Source organism: Strix uralensis, chromosome 1 (assembly GCF_047716275.1).
Source record: "Strix uralensis isolate ZFMK-TIS-50842 chromosome 1, bStrUra1, whole genome shotgun sequence".
In the NCBI taxonomy this organism is placed as follows: Eukaryota; Metazoa; Chordata; class Aves; order Strigiformes; family Strigidae; genus Strix; species Strix uralensis.
Window position 1 is genome coordinate 151,104,922 of NC_133972.1, and position 22,683 is coordinate 151,127,604.

Consider the following 22,683-nt stretch of genomic DNA (forward strand, 5'->3'; position numbering starts at 1 on the left):
CCTACATTTAACTAAAAGGCATCTGCTAACTGTTAGATTTTGAAACAGAGCATTGGCCATTTCCACTTAAATAAAAGTGGGTGCAATTGTTTTTAATGTAATCTCATAAGCTGCTTTTATAAATATTTTTTTAAATCTTTATTTGCTTTGTTTCAGGTAATGTAATCCAGATACAAAATTGCCTCATTTCCTGAGCATTGTGCTCTGGGCATTCTTGAAAAATCTTTTTTCTATTTGTTTGTTTGTTTACTTTCAAAGAGGAGGTTGTGGTGCTTAGTTGTTTTAAGGGAGAGAAATTTCTCAGTAAATATCTGTTATGCATGGAATTTCTTCAACTTCCGCCAATGAAGCATTTGCAAAAAACGGGCATTGTGAGGCCATCCAGAATTATCCTTTTCTCTTTTTTTTTAATTTTGGTTTTTTTTTACACCCACGCCTTTGATGGCAGGGGGTCCATGAAGAGCAGATGCAGTAGCTAAGACCACATGTAACCTCTGATCTAATGGAAAGCCCAGGCTGTGTGGAGAGCAATGCAGGCTGGCTCTGGCAGGAAGTCTGGTTCACTGCCTCTCTGTCAGCCTGTGCTTCCTACGAGGCAGAGAGAGGATTTAGGGCTGTTTCCTAGCATAGCATTGAGGGAGTTCTGCTGGAGTGTCACCTGTTCCCCTCTGAGTATATTTATGGTCCAGTACATCTGTATCCATGGATGTGGGGGAGGTGCAGCCCCAACCCGTAAAGACAAGCTGGCCTGGGAATGTACATTCCTCAGGTTACTGTAAGTGCTCATTTTTGAACTTCCTGATACAGCACTTGTGAGTACACTAGTAGAAATGTTTTCCCACTTGTGTCCTTTAAATTCCAATGGAAACCATTTTTAAAACAAGACCAAACGTTCCACTTCAGAGTTTGAAATGCAGAGATGATTGCAGCATCGTACTGGCTTTTAAAATTGACTGCAGACCAAAATATGATTCATCCATTGAAATAAAAGCGTGTTGCAGAGCTCATTTGGTCTGGATAAAGTTCCAGCTGAACAAGCCAAGTTGCCGTCCCGCACACACGTTCAGTAGCCCTGTCCCCTGCCTGGCGGCTGCTGGGGTGCTGTGCATCGCTGAGCCCCCCCATTAAAGCCTCCCACGGGCTGTGCCCCCTGAGCTGCCCTGGCTCTCGGCTACAAAACGGAACAAAACCACTTTTTGGAGAATGAAAATCTTCAAGATGTGAAATTTCTCCAGCCTCCCTCCTTTCCTTTCCCCTTACTGCCCTTTCTCTTCAGAAGTTTGAGTTTTGCTGCCTGCTGAATGAGGGGATAGCAGGTGAAATAAAAAGCTTGCAAATCCAAATCAAGTTTAGGAAGATACCACATAAACTATGAAGTTTCAAGCTGAGATCTGGACCTTAGCAAGACTAAAAGTGGCTTTGGATGTTTGGGTGGCTTTGAAAATAGCCAAGGATTATTTTTTTCTAAAAAAAAAAAAAGGGGGGGGGGGGCGCGGAATGTGGATGTATTGAAGGCCTCAGCTTCTCAGTCTTACAGATTTTAAATTACACTCTTGGTTGTCAATCTGTGATAGTTGTCTCACCATTTTTCTTTTGCTGCCACAGATAAATTTTTCACGTGGTATAGAGGATAGAATTTCTGGCCGTCTTCACCGCTCTTCTCAAGCTTTTCTTTTCTCTCTCTTGGCTTGCTGTGGAGTAATTCTAGCCTCTCCTTTTACTTATATATGCATCCCTTGGGTTTTCGCCAACATTTTCTTTATACAAATAACTGCAAATTTAAGTGTTGATTTTTGGGAGAATCATAGAAAATGGAAATGGAAATGACCTATTATAATACATTATTCAGACCAGTTCCCTGCTGATGCATAATTGTTCCCTATTGTATATTTTATAGTGTTCTGTCAAGTGTATTTTTAAACATTCCGAGTGTTTCCATCGTTTCCTTGAGGGAGAAGAGTCCTTTTTCTAACAGCTCTCCCCATCAGGAATTCCTCACTTTTCAGCCCAAATTTTCTCTTTTTCATTTGATTGCTTCTCTGGCAATTCCTATGCCCTTGGCATAGGGATTGATAGATTGATACTCTTTTATTCCTTTCCTGATTCTTAATCCTATGAAGATGCATATGCTGTTTTCTACCTTAGAAAGTATTTTAATCCAGATACACATATTTCAGTCTTTTGACCTTTGATGTAAATGAATTTGTCTTACCCAGATACATTTTATAGCTCCTATTTGGAACTCCCTTCAGGTTTTTGAGCTATACACCAGCATAGTCAGTTTTGAAACCTCTGGATTTTAGCTTTCTTCTCATTATGTAAAACCTTATTAATTGATCCATATCTGGCATATTTCGATGTACGGTCAAGTCCCATGTTTCAAATTAACCATATACCATGGGCTTGGAAGCACTCAAACTAGTTCTTTGCATGACCCTTTGTGGTTACTACCTCCAGTGCAAAATTGTGTCAATGCAACTATCCTGCTTCCAGAATTAGCTCAGTTTCAGAATAGCATGGTTTCACTTGAACTAAAAAAAAATGCTTGAAATCAGTAAGGCCAGTGCTGGGCAATATATTTTGTTGGACTCAGGCTAATTTTGTGCATTGAGGTTTTTTTGTGTTGTATTCCTAATCTGTAAATTCTGGAGTCCTCATTATTGATGTATACAAGTCCTGCAGTGCCCCAGGTAATGAAGAGGTGGTGGTGCTGCGCTCCTTGGAGACATGACGGAGAAAAATAATCTCCTGAGAGCCCCATGGTTCCTTTACTTTTTTGATTCTGTGCTTACATGCTGCAATTCCCAGTTCCCTCAGGGCAGTGTTTGTATAGCTAATGTATTATGTCATGCAAGGATTTTCTGCTATGTAAGTTCTTTTCATCAGAGATATTTTCATCCTTAAATAGCTACAGCTATGAAATAATGATTAGGTATTTTATAACATAAACACATCTTAGCATAATAGGAACACCTGTAAATGTATTCTTCAAAATAAATGTTTGACTAAATTTACTGGATTTTCTGAAAAGACAGTGGATGATCTAGGTTGCTATATACAGTATGTGATGATATCTTTCAGAAATGAGACAAAATAATGGCATATTGCAATATTTTGCCCCATATTGCTACACCTGAATGTTTATACTAATACTTCTGAAGGAACAATAACTTAGACATCAATTTCATTGCTTCAGTGATGTTCATTTCACAATGTTCAGTAATTTGTACACTGCATTACAGTATATCTTCTGAAAAACATTGGCATATTATTTATGATGAGCTACTACTACAAAACAAGATATTATGGTACAGATCCAAGTCAGAGATAATATCCTTGTTCAGAACAACTACAAAACTATATTTTGGAAAAGATGTGTACTTTGGTGGTAAAGATTTTTTATTATTATTATTTTCAGTATACTAGACAAACTCCAGACACAGGAAACAAGATATTCCCTAAAGCAGTCACTACAGAAAAGGGAGTGTGCCACACCATTCTGGTTAATGTAATTAAAGGAAAGGGCTAAGAAGCATAAAAATGTAGAAATTCACATGGAAAAATATACAAATCTGTTGTATGCAGTGACAGCTCTTAAATAACTGTTGAGAGCTGACTTTATAAATGTATAGCAGGAATAAAGGGAAGGAAAGGCTGTAATGTATATGCTATGCAGTACAAATACTGCTGTAAAGTCATTGCCTGAAAATTGATCAAATAAAAACAGAAGAATGTGCTAACTTTTGATCTTTTCCATATAGATCTAAAGTCATGATCAATTGGTTTCAGTAGGTTCTTTGAAATCACATAAGGGTTCATATGTGCCAAGTTTTATATAAATCACATGATAAGGTCAAGAAATACAAATTCCAAAGCTGACTTTATATACCCAGTCCACATATGACTGTGATACCACGATACCATATGTTGACTATAATAGTGGGTATGTAAATACTGTTCTTGAAAAGAATTCATTCAGTAAAACTCAAATAAATCATAGCAGTTTTTAATTGACTGAAAATGGGAGAGAATAACATCAAGAAAATCTCCTTAAATCGTTATGGATGAGGCAGACATTCTAATTAACATAGCAGTCTTGATAATAAAGAATAACTGATTACTTAGAATTTAAGACCTGTAGTGTCAGAATTGAGGACTGTTACAATGAAGGTCGTGAGTTGCTAAAGATTAAAAAGCGTTTTTTGCAGTGCTGTTTTTGCCATTTGTGGTACGTGGAAAATGAAGACAAGAATAGCACTTGGAGGAAGTTAATTTTAATGGACTATTGCAATATTATAAACTGATCAAAGGAATACAATTCAAGGTGGTACGCAAGAATAGCTACTGATGAGCTATCGAGTGAAGCTCCAAAGAGAATGATATAACCCCATTGTCATTATGCTCTATTCCTGAGATCTGGTAGCATTCTGGTCTTTTAGCCTTTATCATTTATCTTTCTGTCATTATTTTCTCTACCTGGCAATGCAAATACAATCTGGAAGTAGCAGGTTTTGAGCACAGATTCTCTTCTAAGGACTCCTTAAGTGTCAACATAATTAAAGCTAAAATTGTGTGCTATTTAAAGTCATCTTGTGCTAACTGATGTCTTTTACTAATATTTTACTTGGGTTTTTTGCGTGTTTTCTACATTTTGTGTAATTACAGCTTTTCCCTCTTGCCTATGTATGCATGCATTGTTATACACATGCATCTGTAGGCACAAATGCTATGTATAACAGTAGTATTAGGAATACTGTTCACTGTGTTACATTTTAAACTTTTAAATTTTAATCAATTTTGTATGTAGCACTTTGTTATGTATCATATTCCTGGAATATCATTAATGACTGTGATCATTATCACCTGTAGATCCTGGAAAAACTCTACCAGAAGCTCTGGATTATTGCAAGATTTGGTTGCAGACAGTAGCAGGAGAGGTAGATGCTAAAAGTGGTATTCCGCCTCCCCTTATCACTGTGCAAATTAAGGACTTCCTTAATGGACCAGGTAAGCATTCCACTTTAATCTTTTATTTTCTAATGTAATCTATTTGTAGATATGCACACATAGACACACACATTAGATCGTCAGAAAAACGTTGTATTCCTTACTAATGAATGTGAAATTTTCCTCCAGCAATTACCCTGAACTGATTGAGGAATCATCAGTCCTGGACCAGTCATAGGTTTAAGGTCTAATTATTTATTTTCTTCCCAAGGTAAATTCAGAAATTTTATTCCTCAGGAAGGCTAAGGTTGGCAAATTTCCAACAGAATGAAACCTACCTGCTTCTAGCACTAGAACAACTGAAATTTTATTACAGTTATGTTTATAAAACCTGACTTGTAAAATCTTTCCAAAGATTTTTATAAGCCACCTTCTCTTGGGTTCTTTGGAATCTGGATACCTGGCATTGCAAATTCCTATCATCTAAACAGTTGATACTGTAAAATTTAAAAAATAGTGATATTGTGTTTCCTTAGTTAACACAGAATATGTGGTGTAGTATGAAGGTTTGTTAGCAATTACTTAAAATAATGTGACTTGAAGTTTCACTCCTAGAGTGTCAGAAGCTCCTGCAAATTGAAGTATGTCATCCATTCTCTATTTTGTGAATTATTTATTTATAACTGCATTAGTATGTAGAATATAATTGAGGTTATAGTAAAAATTCTTTTGCATACTTGTTATAATTTGTTGAATTATGTAGCTTTTTTTTTTCTTGAATAGCCTTACTTCACTCATCAAGCAGAATGAGCTGTTATCAGTTATTTAGTGAGCAACTCTTCAGTACTGGGTTTTCCTATTCATTCACATATCTATTCATCCAGTCTTACAGCACAGTATCTAAACCTGTCTCTACAGCAGAGTTACTTATTTTGTCTGTGTTGCTTACTGCTTTAGGATCTGAGCACTACAGAAATACTAATTTACCTGTACAACCCTCCCATGGGTAATGCAATAGTATGCTCTCACCATTTCATGGGAGGCAACTGAGGCCCAGGGTAATTAAAGGTTTTCCATTATATTACAGTTACCAATTTAAAACACACAATTTTCCAAGGTACTTAAAATTATAGAAATGTAGATGTTGGAAACACAGTTCGTATTGTCTTCGGGTGAAGCAGTAATCAGTTCTGCTTATCAGACCCCAGGACATCAAATTGAACAATCAGAGAATGAGACATACATATTTACCCACTAACTATAAATACTGTGGTTAAGTAACTTGAAAATGCATTTTTTTGCAGGTAGGCAGGAGTCTCGAGGAAAGAATAAAGTATGTGAACAACCTCATCATTAGCCCTTTCTTGGTTTTCTGTGCTGTCTTAAAAGCATTATTTTAAGAGATTTTAAAACCACCTGACAATGCAGAGCTTTTGGTATATTGATCCCTATTTGACTTCATTAGTAGGACTTTGAACCTTCAGACCTACTGCATGCTCTACTGCCATTTGAACTAAAGGATTTATTGATAATAATAGAGGATTTCCATTCTAATTATGACCAGCACAGGAGGAGTTAGAGACACCTATGATCAGTGGTCTTTTGGTCACTGCTGCCAGACTGGTTTTCTTTTATCCTCCCCCCCCTCCAATTCTTTCATGTCCTCTCTCCCCACATCTTGCAGATTCCCATATTCCCAGATCCTTCGTCTGTCCATTCCCCTTTTCTCAAGGTTCTCACTATAGTTTCCTGGTGCAGCCTTTAATTTATTACACACCTGAAGTGTTGCCCTAATGTTCTTCTGTCAGTAGGACAGACTTCTAACTAAACTAGTAAACATGGAAGTTGGTACCAGCTTGCAAAGTATATATTCACAAGTAGTCTAAGTGTCTACCCCATTCCCATCAATTCAGTCAGATCTCAGATTGTGTTAAATCTCTCCCCTCCATGGTATTTGGCTAAATAGGAACTGAAAAACCATAAATTAATGCATCATAAACTTCAGTCCATTTATTCTCACAAAGCATATAAAACTTCAGAGATTTCCTCCAGGATCTCCTCTTAGCCAGAAGTCTTTTTTTTACCATCTTTTTGCTGCTAATTGGAACTATCATTACACACAACTCAACAGTAATTACTCTGAATTTAATGAAGGGTTTTGCCGATGTAATATAACAAAACAGCTCAGCATTCCTTTGCAGATTTTTCTAACCTCAGCTGTTGCCACTATGAGGTCCTCTTCAAATAAACCAACCTTCACCAAGAAGCCTTCCTTGCAAGCTGGAGGTTTCATTGGATGAGTAATGGAAGGTGCTTTCCGCATGTGATTGCGTCAGAACAGCACATGCAGAGAGTTATGAAAGCTTGACAGCTCCTCAGCAGGCTACTGGAAAATAAGTTACTAACTCTCCTGGGGTGAAAGTCTTCTAACCACAGCTTCTTCCAGGGTGAGGTAGTTTGGCCGTCAGCAGGCCTGGAGAAAGTGTCTACAGCACCAGATCCTAACTAAGCTGGCAATTGTTCATTGAGGACAAGAAACTCGGCAAAACTCCTGAGAGCTCTTGTAAGGTCACCAGACAAACAATATTTGTGATGGGAGAGATCACAGTTAATGAATTGAATAAATAAATGCACTGCTGGAGTACGCTTATGTTGCAGGCCTTGAAGGCCTACTCTTTTTCAGTGAACATTTGACAAATAATGCCGTTACTAACTGGCATATTTTCTAAGGACGTACTGTGTGTTTTCATACTCATTTATGTATATGTGTTTTATAACTGCAGTAAGTGAATTATTAAAATACATTGGATGCACTGGTAGGTGCTACCTGTTGGGTACAGCTGATCTGCTGTTCTGAAAGGTCAGCACATTTTTAAAAGCTGTGCCTAAGCAGACAAAAATCTAGATGTAGCAGCTGGGATAACTATACAGTTTTCTGTATAGATTGTAAGTGTTCAAAGTTCAGTGGTTTGATTGTAATGTCATTTTTCTTACAAAATACGTTGTTGGTGTGCTGAGATTAAATTTCAAATACAACAATCAAATGCCTATGTGTTATGATGCAAAACACTATGCAAGCAGTTAAAAGAAAAAATCTGCAAGTGGTTCCCAGTGTTTGCTGTGTTAGATAAATCTGGTACTCCTTGTAAATAGTTTGTCAGTTGAAGTAGATAAGTAGATAGTGTTCCATAGAAAAATCGTATGGTTTCACCACACAGGAAACCAGGTTGTCAGTCCATATTAGCTTGGAGATCAAAAAACTACAGCAAGTAGCTAAACTTGGAAACCACTAATTAAATGAGAATAACAGGATACATTAATGCACTTCTTGCCACATGAGTTGATTATTTTGTACGTTTTTGGCAACTAAAGAAAAATGATATTTCTTCCAGATTGAAGGTAATAGGATCCTAGGAGAAATAAGCATTCATCATCAGGCCTGTGGGAACAGACCTCAACTTTAACCCCACGGTGTATTAAAGGACTATTCTTTCTCTTTCTACAGTAACTAATTATTTAAAATTTTTTAAATTCCATCTACATCAGTTTACATGACCCTCTCTCTTTTATATTCAGTCTGTTACTGGATCGTAGATCTAATTCTTGCCTAATACATGTAAGTGAACTATTTACTGCTTCAGCATTAGATAATATTCATTAGGTGAGGAACAAATGTGACCATCTTGTTTTAATAGTATTTGAAAATTTATTCTCTTTAGCCTCTAGTCCTTTCTTTGTATTTTTTTCTTTAAATTAACTGTGCTTTCTTAGGTATAAAAGCTGTCTTTTTGATGTATTCTTTCTGCATGTAAATGATACAAAACATGTGTATGAAGTACCGCTTCACACAAATTGCCTTAAAATACTTATACATGCAAAATATAGATGGTTTATGCCACAGTCTTCTTCCCCCAGCAGTTTCTTGGAAAGATGTTAGGGTAGGTGTGAAATAACTATGGTCCTTGATACTTTGCCTTTCAAAATAATTTCTGTAGAAGAAACTATCCAGACAAACTAAGAAATGCTGTGTCCCACTAAAAGATAAAGTGAGAACTGGGGGAGCTGGGGGATTGCTCTTTCCTGCCAGTCCCTCTGTGGCACGGTTTGGACACTGTGAGAGGCACAGCACTGGATCGAGGTTTATGCATAAAAAGCAACAAACAAAACTGCACCATGGCACTCTTTCCAGCTTTTTTCCCCCTATTTGCAGAAGCAACAATTGTATCCATTAGCAAGGTCAGTGGTTTGGAGAAACCTGGAAAATAGCAGCTACCAGAAACCCACTAGAATAAATATCTCCAGCAGGTGATAGATTAGTTGGAACAAATTGGAACCATTGCACTTCAGCAATCCTGGTTTCTTTCAAGCTGTTTTAAAAATGTCGTCATTTTAATACACAATATCAGCCCTGCGGAACAGTCCACAGCAGGTTAATTTGAATCATATGATGTATCACTGCCCTCAGCTGACATGAGCTCCATTCCATGTGTGAAGCCATAATAAATCCATTCCCAACCGAGGCAAATTCCCTGTGAGAAGGTGAACTAATCCAGGCCTCACACTGGCATGTTAGCCCTCCATAATTGAAAGCAGGGCCACCTGTTCCCAGCACAGTTAGCCTATAGAGAGAAAATTAGCATTAGATCAGATACTTAATATATTGAAAAATCATTCATACTACTTGCAAGTTCAGCTGTGGGCTGCTTAGCATGACATCATATATAAACCTAGGAATGTGCCCACTTGATCCCAGTTTAACAGTTTTGTTAACCATGGTGTTTGTTAACTTTGAAATGAGAATTTTTTGATTTAATGAGAGCTGACACGTGAGAAGGGGAACTAGCCAGGGTGCAGACTTTTCTAATTAACTCTGGGTCATTTGCAAAACTTTTGAGCTTTTTTTTTTCCCTTTGCTCTTTTACAAACAAGTTTTTAAAGCACTGACACTGTAGCCATGAAATGATATTTATTTGATTAAGAGGGCAAAGAGAAATATTCCAAACAGGTGTAGAAGCCTGTAGGTACAGCTTTGGTTTTGACACATCTGTTGTCTGTAATATCAGTGTAATAATGCATAAAATTATCAAAGTAGCTTTCTAAAAGCAGTGTCTACAACACTTATTTTAAATTTAGTTTCTTAAATGTCTAGGTACTGAAAATGAAAACTACACACCAAAGATGCATGGATAAGTTGGAAAATACTTTCTTGGTATCTTTTTCAGTGTATTCGCATTCTTTTAAAACTCATTTCAAACATTTGCTCAATTTTCTGACATCGTCTTTTTTTTTTTTTTTTTCATGTATGTCTTAATATAGATGTATTATTCAGCAGCTAAGCAAATAATAGAAAGTCAGTATTTATGGGTTCTTTTCTATTCCACGACCTGGAACAATTTGTTTCATCTCACTGTATTGTGCTTCAAGTTCCCTGAATCTCTGTTGAGAGAGTTAATGCTTCCCTTAGCTAGGGTTCTCCTTTCGTGGCAAGTGCCCCCTGTTATTGTTTTTGGCCTCACCACCCAACCCTTGACACACTTCTGTAGCGTATTTGGTAGTTGCACAGCTGCTTAATTTCAGTCAGCATCCTATGAATAGCAGTAACCCTCCATCCTTTATTAATGGTATCTTGGTCTTCTCAACCTACAACAATTTATTTTGATTCAGTTGTGATGATTTTAAAAAATGAATAGAATCTCATCACTCTGAGCCATGTCTGAGATCTCAAACCCAGGCACTGGGTAGATAGAGCTGTTAATGTCTTAATGTCACCTTCACATACTGTCAATGACATACTAGGTCATGGAAGTAGGAGTTGTTACTGCTGGGGAACACCCCACATGGCTTGAGTTGATTAAGCTCCCTGAAGGCTGTAGTTTGCCATATTGGCCTTTGAGACCTGCTTCTGTGGGGCTGCAGCACACAGACGGCAGTAGGTAGAAATACTGAGCAGTGACTACCAGCCTCTTCCAGACTAATTGGCATCTGTCTCACAGAAGCAGAATACAAGATGGACTGCAGATGGCCTCTGAAGCCTTGTCTCAAGTTTCTTCCTTCTTTTCCCTTGATCCAAATTGGGAATGATGAATTAGAGGATAAAAACAATTCGTTTGTATTCTTCTTGCTTTTCAATTTCTTTTAATTTGTCTCTCTTTTGATGCCTGACCAGGGACAATTGAGAACAGTACAGCTAGTCTTTTCTTTATATGTCTCTCTCTTTCCTATTTTTATAAATTTAATTTTTGCAATTCAGCCATTTGCCTGTTACTTGAAGGGCCACCCTGACTCCAAATCAGAATCAAGGCTCAAGATTACCTTTACCTTCCTCAGATTTCCTCTGTTAGACTCCTTACATCAGGATGGGTGGCTCCCAGAGAAAGAATATTACTGGTGGTAAAATGTTTCATGCCTGGTGTCTGCTCCTCTCCTGTTTAGGACTAGGAAATTCAATCCTCCTTAGAGTTTAGGGTAAACAGTAGTTTCTTCTATAGCAGTATTATTTATTAAGAAGTTTAAAATTTTACAGCTTTCTTGGGGTAGGGGAGAGTGAGATCCATGTCCAACCTGAGGAAGAAAGACCTGGCCTTTTCTCTGTTAGCTATGAGAAATAAAAGGTCCACTGCAGAATGAGGGGTATGAGAAGTGAACAAATTCTTGGAAAATGACATATTTTCTCTCTCACAGTTCAACATTTCTCATAGTCTGTGAAAAGATCTCAGTCATAGAAATAAAGCTTATAAATAATTCTCATGGCGTTTACTTCCTGGTTTTTCAGATTAAGAGTATACTATGGTAGTTTATTAGTCATTGAAATGGTTGGTAACCTGGTGTACATTAAGTTATGACATGTATTAGAATAAGCCCACTGACTTCAGTAAGAGCTGGGATTGACCTAAAGCAACTTCCTAGGAGCTCTGTTATTTTTGTGTTGCTTATTCATCCTTAGTCCAACAAATAAAAAGTCCTTTTGAGTAATATCATTATCCCAAGTTCACAGAATAAAATCATATCTTCACAGTACAAATCTGAATGTAATGGAGAACAAGGGTAAAATACTCATAACCCTGAAATTTTTTATCTGAAGCTCTTAAGTAATAAAATGACAAAGAAAGAAATTGTTTCAGACAGAAATTTCAGAGTGCTGCTCATAGGTTTTCTTTTATAGATGTTATGATTTTGTTCAAACAGGCCATATTGAATCCATTGGGTTTTTTGTAATAGATTTCAAAATACATAATAAATGTAAGTAATATGATGACTAATGGGTCAAGTGAAGTTGGAACTTTTTAAATGAGAAAATAGCTGGAAACAGTTTTCAGGAAACTATTCCAGTTGATTTTTGGTCCCCCACAAGGTGTACATTAACATAAACTCCGTAGAATCGCCTCTGGGACCTGAATTCCCTCTCTGATTTCATTATTGCAACGTGATTCTTTTCCTTTCACTGTTAAGTCATCTCCTGGTGTGGAGGGAGCATATAATAAGTGTAATTTATTTATATTTATCTAATCTCCTTTTAACTCAATAGTTATTTCATCGTTCTGTTTCCTAGTAGCTGTTCATAAATTTGTGAGGGGTAATTAGAAACTAATAATTGACAGACATGGATTTACTGGTTAATCTAAAGAGATGTAGTGAAGAAATTGAGAGAGAGAAGGAACAGTTCAAATTTGACACTCAAATGCTACACTGTAATAAAAATACTGCTTTGATATCATCTAGTTCAGTCTGATTTAAACATATCCAGAAATAACTCACTTGAGCACAGTCTAGTTACAAGCACAATAATTTCTTTACTATTTGTTTGCTGGAAATAGATAACACCTGACAAAATAAGTTACTGCTATTATGTCTTAAATTTAAATAAAGTATTGGAATATAATTGTGGTAGCCAGTCACTAGTAGACAGAGGAGAGACTGAGGTAATGGGGGAGTTAAGGTGGCTTTGAGCTACCTTTTGTCCTGTCCTGATTCTGATGAAATTTTGGACAATTCAAAGAATTGTCAGAGTTATAGCAACCTGTGTTTTCCTACTGGTACAGAATCTGCACAGCGTTGTGTGGTGTGCTTCCCAGGGTTGTTAAAATCATTTAAAAAGACTGTTATCCTTGGATTTTGTACCCTGGAAGTTTGAGGCAACCCTTTACATTGTAACATCTCTTTTTAGCCCGTTTTGAGTGACTGGAGAAGCTGCTGAATGTCTATCTTCATCAACTGCTATAAATAGCTCTTCATATTTCATCAGTTTTCACTGTTTCTGTCCATCGCTTACATGTTTTTCTCAGAAGGAATGTTAAAGTTTCTCTTACAGTGCTAAGTATAAAGTGTAAAACAGGAGAAAGACTAAAAACATGCTGATTGCTCAATTGGATTTTTATTTTTTTAATGTTTTACTTAAAATGCCAAAGAATCTCCTTACATAATCCTTCCCCAGTTGTAAAAATAACCTATGTCATTATGAGATAGTTAAAATATTTGCAGTGAAGGTTCCAGAGTTATATTTTCTGCAATTATGCTTCTGGCTGCCACCACCTTCTGTCGGGGCTGATTCACTGGATAATAATAACTTAATACAAACGTTTGTCAATTCATTAGTCATGACAACATTTTTCTGTGTGACATATGCGGTTTCCAAGCAAAAAACAGGGAAGTAATTTGCATTTCTCTGGTGTCCTAGTGTCCATTTTTTAATTGCTGTCTTAGATGAGCACAATGTTTGTGAAAACAAGTGACTAACAGCAGTGATAAAACACAGGCACAGGACCACGTGTGCCATGCATGTTCCACTACTGAGCTTAACCAGCACCCTGTGTCTTCTCTGCCCTGGTCTAAGGAAGACCAAGAGAGAACTATTGCTCTCATACTCATTTTCTTCTAAATCTTTCTCAATCAGTTTACTCTATTTAGCTTAACACCTGTTACATCAACTTATGTCTAAGCATTTTTTGATTTGTAAGGTTGGTTGTTTTTTCCTCTTCTGGGCTATACTACCATAGGAAAGTGTGGGCAATAAAATGTGCCTTTGACAAAGCGGTTAGATGTGAAAGCTGTCACACCAAGCAATAAGGGTCCTTTCCTCATTTACTGACTTAAAAACTTAATTATGTTGCAAAGCCAAGAACATCTATTTTACTCCTTTATTACAACATCTGTAATGGAGAAAATTAAGTAAATAAGGGACTTGTTTTCAAATTGCCTAAATGGTTCAGAAACCCAAATCCTAGTGTGAGTTGGATTTCAAACTTGGGTCATTTTAAAAATGCTGCCTATTTGTTTGGTTGGGGGCTTTTTTGTCATTTTGTGGGGTTTTTTTTAAACATTTCATTAGAATAACACTCCTTTCCATTTGAGTATCATAACTAAATTAATATCATAATGTCACATGGGTCTCTACTTCCTTTGTAAGTCTCCTTTCTCCATTCAAAGGGAGGAGAGGGCCAATGATGTGTGCAAAAAGGTGGTGTTCTTCAGTGCCAAAAGATTTTCAAAAGTGTTATGACATTTTTCTTCCCTTGGTTTTAATTAAAAATATCGGCACATAAGTATTCTGAAAAAACTTTCCAAGTTGATCATGTGTGGTTTTGACTGCATGAAAATCATAGAATCATAGAAAAGTTTGTGTTGGAAGGGACCTTAAAGATCATCTAGTTCCATCCCCCCTGCCATGGGCAGGGACACCTTCCACTAGACCAGGTTGCTCAAAGCCCCGTCCAACCTGGCCTTGAACACTGCCAGGGAGGGGGCAGCCACAGCTTCTCTGGGCAACTTGTTCCAGTGTCTCACCACCCTCACAGTGAAGAATTTCTTCCTTATAGCTAATCTAAATCAACTCTCATTCAGTTTAAAATCGTGACATCTCATCCTACCACTACACTCCCTGATAAAGAGTCCCTCCCCATCTTTCCTGTAGGTCCCCTTTAAGTACTGGAAGGACTTCAAAATCTTGCTCTCTTCTAATGTCCAGCTTCCTTTCCTAACTTCCTAGCTTTGATATTGTCTTTCTACTAGGCCTACATGTTAGCTAGTGTTCTGCCACAGTTTCTAGTTCAGCGTGGAAGGCTTTAACACAAGAGAAAGCATTTTCAGAAGACCATTAATTAAAGTTGTAAGTTACAATTAAAATAGTTTTTCAGTCTTAAATTTCAGTTAGCTGTGGCTTGTGGAGTACCACAGACTGTTTTCTAAGATTGTTTTGTGTTTTTTGATTCAGCTATAACAAATATTACATGGCCATTAGTACGTTTCTCTTACCTTTGTAGAAAAAGTGCTAGTTTATAATTCAGACGCTTATCTATTCAGATACCAAAGCATCTAGCTGAAATTTAGAACTCCCAGATATTTTGTGAGGTCAGAAAAGTGCTTTGTCATGTGCCTGGGACTCTGAAGTCAATATATACCTGTGCTTAAGAGCAGCTCCAAAGCTCTGCTCCTGCAGCCCATTACCGTTATTGTAAGAACTTGTAATTTACATAAAGAGTGGGAAAATCAAGCTCATCAGTTTGTATGAGCATTAAGGGTAGAACAGGATTCTAAACAACTTGAAAGTAGGTCCTAATTTTTGTGAAATATTCATTAATCTATGTAAAACCTTCAACAAACAGTGTTTCCTATATATATTTATAATGAAACTTGAAACTAAGTAGTGCTGTTTTCTCTGAATGTTTAATCTAGTTTAGATATATGCACTGAACTTTAATCATTTTTGGTTCTTGGGGGTGGGGCGGTGGGAATCAAACAGCGAAGTGAAAAGCAAGCTTTTCTTCCTGCATAAGGTAGCTGTCTCATTACTGGGTGAAAGCTGAATTCGAAATGAAAAATTTTAAAAACTAAGTTAAAGTTAGATTTCTGTAATGAAGTGTAATGTACTGATAAAAAGGCAGATAGCAGTACAGAAAGAAGTTTCAACCATCATAAAATCCTGCTTCCCATCTGTGAAATAATCTTGATAATTGCTATATCTCATCTACTAAAGTATCACTGTTGTCAATGTTGTTCATATTAGCTGTGATTTCTAAAAATTCTGTGAGACTTTTAGCAGTCTGGGAAGTACCAAAATCCTTTACTAAGGAGACAACATTTTCAAAATATTAGGTTATTCCAATCTCCTTGGAAAACAAAGAAATCTAAACATACTTCAACTTTTATATTTGCTTTTTATTTCACATTTCATCTTGAAAATGCTTATTAGCTGTGTAAGAAACAACAGAATATACATGTTATTTACTCATTTAAATGTGTTGAAAATGCTTGCTGTGGCTTTGAAGTTTAGTCAAATAATTCTACTGGATGTAAACTTAAGAGACCGTGAAGTATATTTTCATTCTGAGACAAAAGTACTAATCTATTTAGGCTCCTACACACTCGAATAAACTGTGTGTCTTTCAGGTAGCTGTGGTGATCCCTGGGAAGAAGCAAGGAAATAAGATCAGCATTGTTACATGTTTCTTCATTTAAAACTGTATATAGTGAAGATTGCTTGTAATACTTTTCATCATGTTTTAATTCAGATTTATTCCTAAAAATACTGTTTTATTATGTTTTACCATTGATTCAGTCCTCTTAACGAAACATGATAGAAATAATGTTTTCTCCACTAAATGCCTAGTGTTTTTATATTGCTTGAGTAATTGCACTATAACTTCTCATATTTCTTTCTCCAATTCTCTCCTACAGCTGACATAAATGTAGACATGTCAAAGCCTTTGAAAGCAAATCTCAGTTTTGTCAGACTTGATCAAATAAACCAGTTTTTGAAGAAAATCATAACCACAAATGATGAGCCCAGGAAGGAGGCTGCTCCATCGACTGGTGTTATTCCAGATAAGGATGTCACTTTGATAACCAAGCACCCCAGTACAAAGGATTTCCTACCTACAGCGCGCACCAATGCTGCACAAAAGGCTTCGGTACAAGAAAACTTGTGGCGAGCCCTTTCCTGCTTTCAGAAAATTTCCATTCACACCGTTCAAATGGTTGTTTCGATGGAAACCATCCCACATCCCAGTAAACCTTGTTTGTTAGTCTCTTTATCAAACCTCACTGGGAGCCTAAATATTAAAAGTGGACATAAAACCGCAGGTAAGAGTTTTTGAAAGTTGGAAGTGCTACTGATTGGTTCAAGTGGTGGTCTAGTAACCATTTTAAAGCATGGGACATTGAGGGGAACTCATCTAGCTAATATAATAAATCGACAACAGAAAATTCCAAATCCCTGATAGACTCATTACCTCAGTTCTCCTTTCAGTGAGGCAGCACCCAAGAGTGCTTAATTTTGTATTTAATATCCCCTAGCTTGTAATTAATTTATTGACAGAATTCTGGCTGGAATAGTGGTTACAAGAACCACTATTCTGGTATTCTGAAAATTCAACACATACTTCAAAGGGCAAAATTTTGACAGTTATTACCCTATAACTACATTTTCTTGTTAGGACCCTATATTTCTGTTTTAAAAAAATACAAACATAATTGTTCAGAGCCCTGAAATATGCTACTATTTCATACAGTTACTCTTCTCCAGGCTTATGAAGTTTAAAATTTTTACATGCTTCCTCTGCACAGCTGACAGTCACCCAGGGAAAACAGGCACTCCAGTCTCATTACTGCAGAGCTGCTAGGAAACTTTACACCTTGGGTACAATTAACAGGATAACAGAGACTCATTTAAAATGAAGACATTTGAGTGTCTTTGTAAATTGTTTTATTAGTCTTTTAATAAAATTAATAAGATGGTACATTTACATGATGCGGAGATGAGCCAGATGTAGGTAGTTGGCAGAGTAGCTTGCGAGGTAAAATGGTCTGTAGCTGAGAGGAACAAGTTGTAGGCCAAGTGAGGTGGTGATTTATTTCTTTTTCATCAGAAATATTTCTCCTCAGGCCAGCAAGTTTCAGTGCTTCTTTATTGTTTTAAAAGTTAAAAATGAAAAATTTAAGGTTCAGAGGACATGAAAGCCTGTGAAAGTGCCGGAGCCTGAAACTCTTGATTTATCCATAAATAAACAGCAGTACAGGGACGAACAGTGCCTGCGTTCCCACGCTTTTCCAATCGGATTGCAACCCTAGCATTGCAACTGAGTAAAAGGCCTTTCTAATGTCCTTTAAATAGTTCTAGTTTTCTTTCTGTGTAATAACCCTCTTTCCTTCCATCCCTTCCCCTCTATCATTTATACGTTATCCGTCCCATGGTACGTTATGGTCTCCACAGCAAGCTTCAATATATCAAAGCCAAGCCCGTTCCGTCACTGTACTATAAAGCAATTTGGCAAACTCAGCAGTGTATATCACTTACGCTGGAGTTTTTCATCTTCCCAGAAGAAGGACGTACCTTGCCTTGCACGTTAAGCCTCAGAAACATTCTGCTATGAAGTTCTGTTTCTTAATTCTTCTGGCAGTCTGAGGAAGCCAATCTTTATTTTTTATGTCACAAGCTATACATGAATCTTCGGTATGTTTGTACTCTGGCAAGCATTGTTAAGTAAAGCAATACTGATGCTGAATCTAATGAAAATGAAAATTAGTTATTCTATTTGAAGAACTTTCATAACCAGACAATAGACATCAACAGACTCTTTTCACATTTTTTTTCCAGTTTAAGTTGCCTTATGTTCACTTTATGAAAAGAAAAATACATATGCATGAGGTTTTGCATGCTGTTGTGACAGTGCAATAAATTGTTTTAAGTTTCAAGAAGTGCAAAAGACAGACTTCCTGGCACTGTCAAAAATTCTTCTAATAGATTGTTTGGATTTTTATTTGAAATTATGAATTTGAAATTAAAATGCTGATAGAAACCAATAGTAGAAATTATAACTTAGGAAAGAAGATAAATTACTCAGTGTGGGGGAAACGGTATTATAATTTTGTGTTAAAAGTACTTTAGAAGAATACCACAGTTGCTGACTAGATTGGTTTTATTATTGCAAGGAAATTATGCAAGCTAACTCAAATTTAAAAAGTGTAGTAGCTGTGTCTTGGGAGCAAGGAGCATTTAAAAACGTCAGTTCTTCACAACTTTTCTTTTTACAAAAGGTTTTATAGACACACCTTTTGAGCTGAACAGGGTTAATGTCAGATTTTTTTTTTTATAGAATGAAACTAATACGCAAATACTTCACTGTGTCTTTGATTTTACAGTCAAATAACTATTGTGACCATCTGCAGCAGCTGCATTTTACGAATTATTTGCTGAACCAAACTAAGCGCAATGACAAAAGTAGTCATCTCAGATGTACTGTTAAAACAGAGGAAGAAAAAGGAGCGTTGCTTGCCTTTTGTACAGTATGGCCATCTGCTGTACAGATGTTATTATATAGAATGACTTCAGATACAATAATTGTAGAAAATTTTCATTAAAACCTCAACAATTTGCACTTGTTTACTTGAATCTGCATAACTCCCCAGTGAGACAACACAACACACTTGGGGTTTCTTTGGTTCTCACTAGCTTTCTCTTTGATCCTTTTTGATGTGCTGACTTTAATAAACATAGTTAAAAACACTGTTCAAAAACATCATGGAAAAAACTACAAAGGAACAATTATAGCAGTAGAAACTACTCTAATCCCTTACTTACGCAAGCTATTTTTAGTGAAATATGGGTTTTTTACACATTTTATGTGGCAGTGTTTTATAAACAGTGTAAATGACCCTTTTTCCAGATGAGTTTTAATGTAGGAGATGAAGTTGGTTTGTAAAGAATCCTATTTGCTAGGAATTATTTAGCAAAAAAACTCTCACAAGAATGTATTGTCGGCATTTTTCCTCCCTTATAGGGGGAAAACAAAAGTGCGTGACCTTGTGTAATGCTTTGATTTTTTTTTTTTTTTACTGAAATTAAGATAGAAGCTTGCTATATAACTTTTTTTTTTTAATTATCAGTTTTCCCTCTAAACTTTGCTTGTTTAATCGTGGAAGCTAAAGGCCTTCTGTTTTAATTTTTCTTCTTAATTTCTTATGAAAGTAAAAAGATGTAGCTTTTGAAAAACAGAGGGGCTAATTAGTTGAATTATTTCAGTTCTAACAAAATAAATTGTAAGTGTTGGAACACTGACATTGCAGTTGGATCAAATTAAAACACCTCCATTTCTACATATTCTGCTATGCTGTTATACAACCCCAAGTCTTTAGTGTGTCAAGGGACTTCATTTTTTGGACATTTTTCATGTTTTAATACAACAGTTACTTATAACAACATGGTTACTATTTCTGCTAGAATACTTATGTTCTCCTCTGTACTTATGGTGAAATCCTGAGTATTTTGGTTTTAGTAAAGTAATACTATTGTAGAATGTGATGCAGCGTATTGACAAAAAAACAAACCAAAATAAAGTCCCTTTTCCAAAAGAAGATATTATTAATTTTCCTTTAGAAGAGGCTACCTATATACCCTTAAGTGCAGGAGTTTAAGTCATAATGATGTTTAAAAAAAATAATTATCTGTAGTCATTTTATATTTTGTGGCTTAGAGTTACAAGTTAAAACTTGTACCCATTTCATACAAGCAGATAACAAACATTTAGCTCATTTTTGGCAGCTGTCAGTGTTATTAGACCAACTATCCATTAGACCTGGATCAGTGATTTTTGAAGTATATGTCATCTTCTACAAAGCAACTAGAGCTCTTGAGTGCCAGGTACCCAGTAAGATTTGAGATTGCTTGGTATCACACTAGAGGTATGTAGCTCACTCCAGAACAGTCACATGCCGTTAAAGTGGAAATAATTTTTAGCAATAAATACTAGGAAATAGAATGCAATTCTAAACATCGCTTTCAGTTAATTTAGGTTTGGTGTTGAAATTAGCACTACCTACCTGCCAAAAGAGCAGATAAATGAGAGAAGTTGAAGACTCTACTCTCCCCAGAGTGAAAGACAGCAAGAAGCGTGTAGCCTCTCGGTGAAGCCTTATTTTACTCTGGCTGGACACAGGAGGGAAGTCTTGCTGTTCAGCGTCTGAATCGAGAGAGTTACAGACATAAAATATTCCAAAGATCACAGACAGAATTCCCCAGCCCTTTGTCCCGTATGCAGAGATGATTAGCATATAATTAAGGGAAAAAAATAAACTAGTTGAATGTATGATAATCACAAATATTTTTACTAAACCTGAGAGAAATTACATACTTAAGATACTTTACAGAAACATTAAAAATTAAATGCAGCTATTAATTGGTGTAGAGCAAAGACCAAACTTCATTTTGGAGTTAACTGACTCTCTCGAGAAAACTCTGCTAAGGCGTTGTCATAGCCTTTGGATGCTGCAGATATGCAAGTTAGCCCATGGGGAAATAAAACATTAAATTAGATATGACTACCTAAAATAATATGCAGCAGTAACAAGCCATTTACAACACCCAGAAGACCTTTGTTACTTTTAGAAAGAAATATAAACTCTTTCCAACACTTGAACAATAGGAAATTAATTCTTTGTCAGTAAAAGCCAGAGGACAAACTAAATATTTAAATGGCCACTGAGGATTGAAGTGGAAGTGCAGCTTGTAGACAGCTATACAAATCACTAAAAAACCTTAATGAATATTGGGTGTGGGCATCAGGGTCCTGTCAGATTTGACACCATGTCCCAAGTAGCTTAAACCCAACACTCAAGAAAAGGTGGAGACCTCATCAGGTCTCTAACATCTGGGATTGTATTTGTCATTTTGGCATACCCTGCAAGCGCAAAAGAAAGAGTAAAAGGGGATTATCCTGACAATGAAATGAGTTACTGAATCTTGTGATAATGAAAAGCAGAAGAATTCTAATTCCTTTCTATAGTCCCTGAGGTGGAGGTGCGTTTATAGTTCTGCAGGAGTATAACGTAGGAGGGAGGAACAGATGGCCTAAAATCCATGAAACAAGACACCACCTAATCCCAGGACTGAGTACCACTATTAATCCTGGTCAGATTCCCTACTGGTACTTTGTAACAGGGTCCAGAATTGCTACTGATGAACTAGCAAGTTAACTGGGGGTGGGGGGTGGGGGGGAAGAAAAAAGAAAAAAAAAGTTAGTTGTAGGTTGTTGATTCAAGACCCTGTGCACTAATTTTGTAGAACTGTATTTACGGTTTAAATAACTCAACTGTAAAAAGTAGACTCCAAATGAAATTCGATTCAGAACAAATACAGTTGGTTTTGTAATCTCTTTAGCTTTTATTGTGAAAGTAATTGCATATTTTTTTGAGACTGGAATTTCTTTTGTTATGTGGATCCTAGTGCTGTATGTGGCAGTAGTAAGTGATATAGCATTTTCATGGTAGTCAATTCTATAGAGTATTTACATTCATGAGGAAATACAGATAACAATGAAAGCTGAATGTTTCTATGTACATTTTATGCTTTCTGTGCAACTCCTCCAGTTCAATCTACATTTTGCAGTGTGAGGTACAGAACACAAAGATTATGCATTATTGTCCAGTTTTGAGGACCAGTTCCTTAAATTGTTTAAATTGTTGACACACTGGCAACATATTTCTTCCTTTTCTGAGACAAGAATATTTTTTATAGGATGAGATCACCAGCTTGCTGCCCAAACAAAAGGTGCAGTTCCATAGGAAGTTTAGGTTACTGTGTCTGCACATTTCCACACTCTGCCTAGTGCTAGCTCTGTTACTTGGGCAGCTGTTCAGAGTTGAGTCAGGGCACTGATCTGTCTGAAAACTAACAGGAAAAAAAAGTTTTCAGCAAGATCGTCTCCTTCAGCTGGCTTACTGGACAAGTACACTTTAATGACAAAGCTG

At 36.5% G+C, this 22,683-nt stretch overlaps 1 protein-coding gene across 10 annotated transcripts in view; it reads left to right on the forward strand.

The window, feature by feature from the left end:
* Positions 1-22,683, forward strand: part of VPS13B (vacuolar protein sorting 13 homolog B) — a 491,200-nt gene that overhangs the window by 375,059 nt on the left and 93,458 nt on the right. For all 10 annotated transcript variants that reach the window (XM_074885247.1, XM_074885238.1, XM_074885283.1 and 7 more), the window contains 2 exons: positions 4,870-5,007; positions 16,618-17,022. In XM_074885247.1, coding sequence (XP_074741348.1) covers positions 4,870-5,007; positions 16,618-17,022 — 543 coding nt within the window. The remainder of the gene's footprint in view (positions 1-4,869; positions 5,008-16,617; positions 17,023-22,683) is intronic.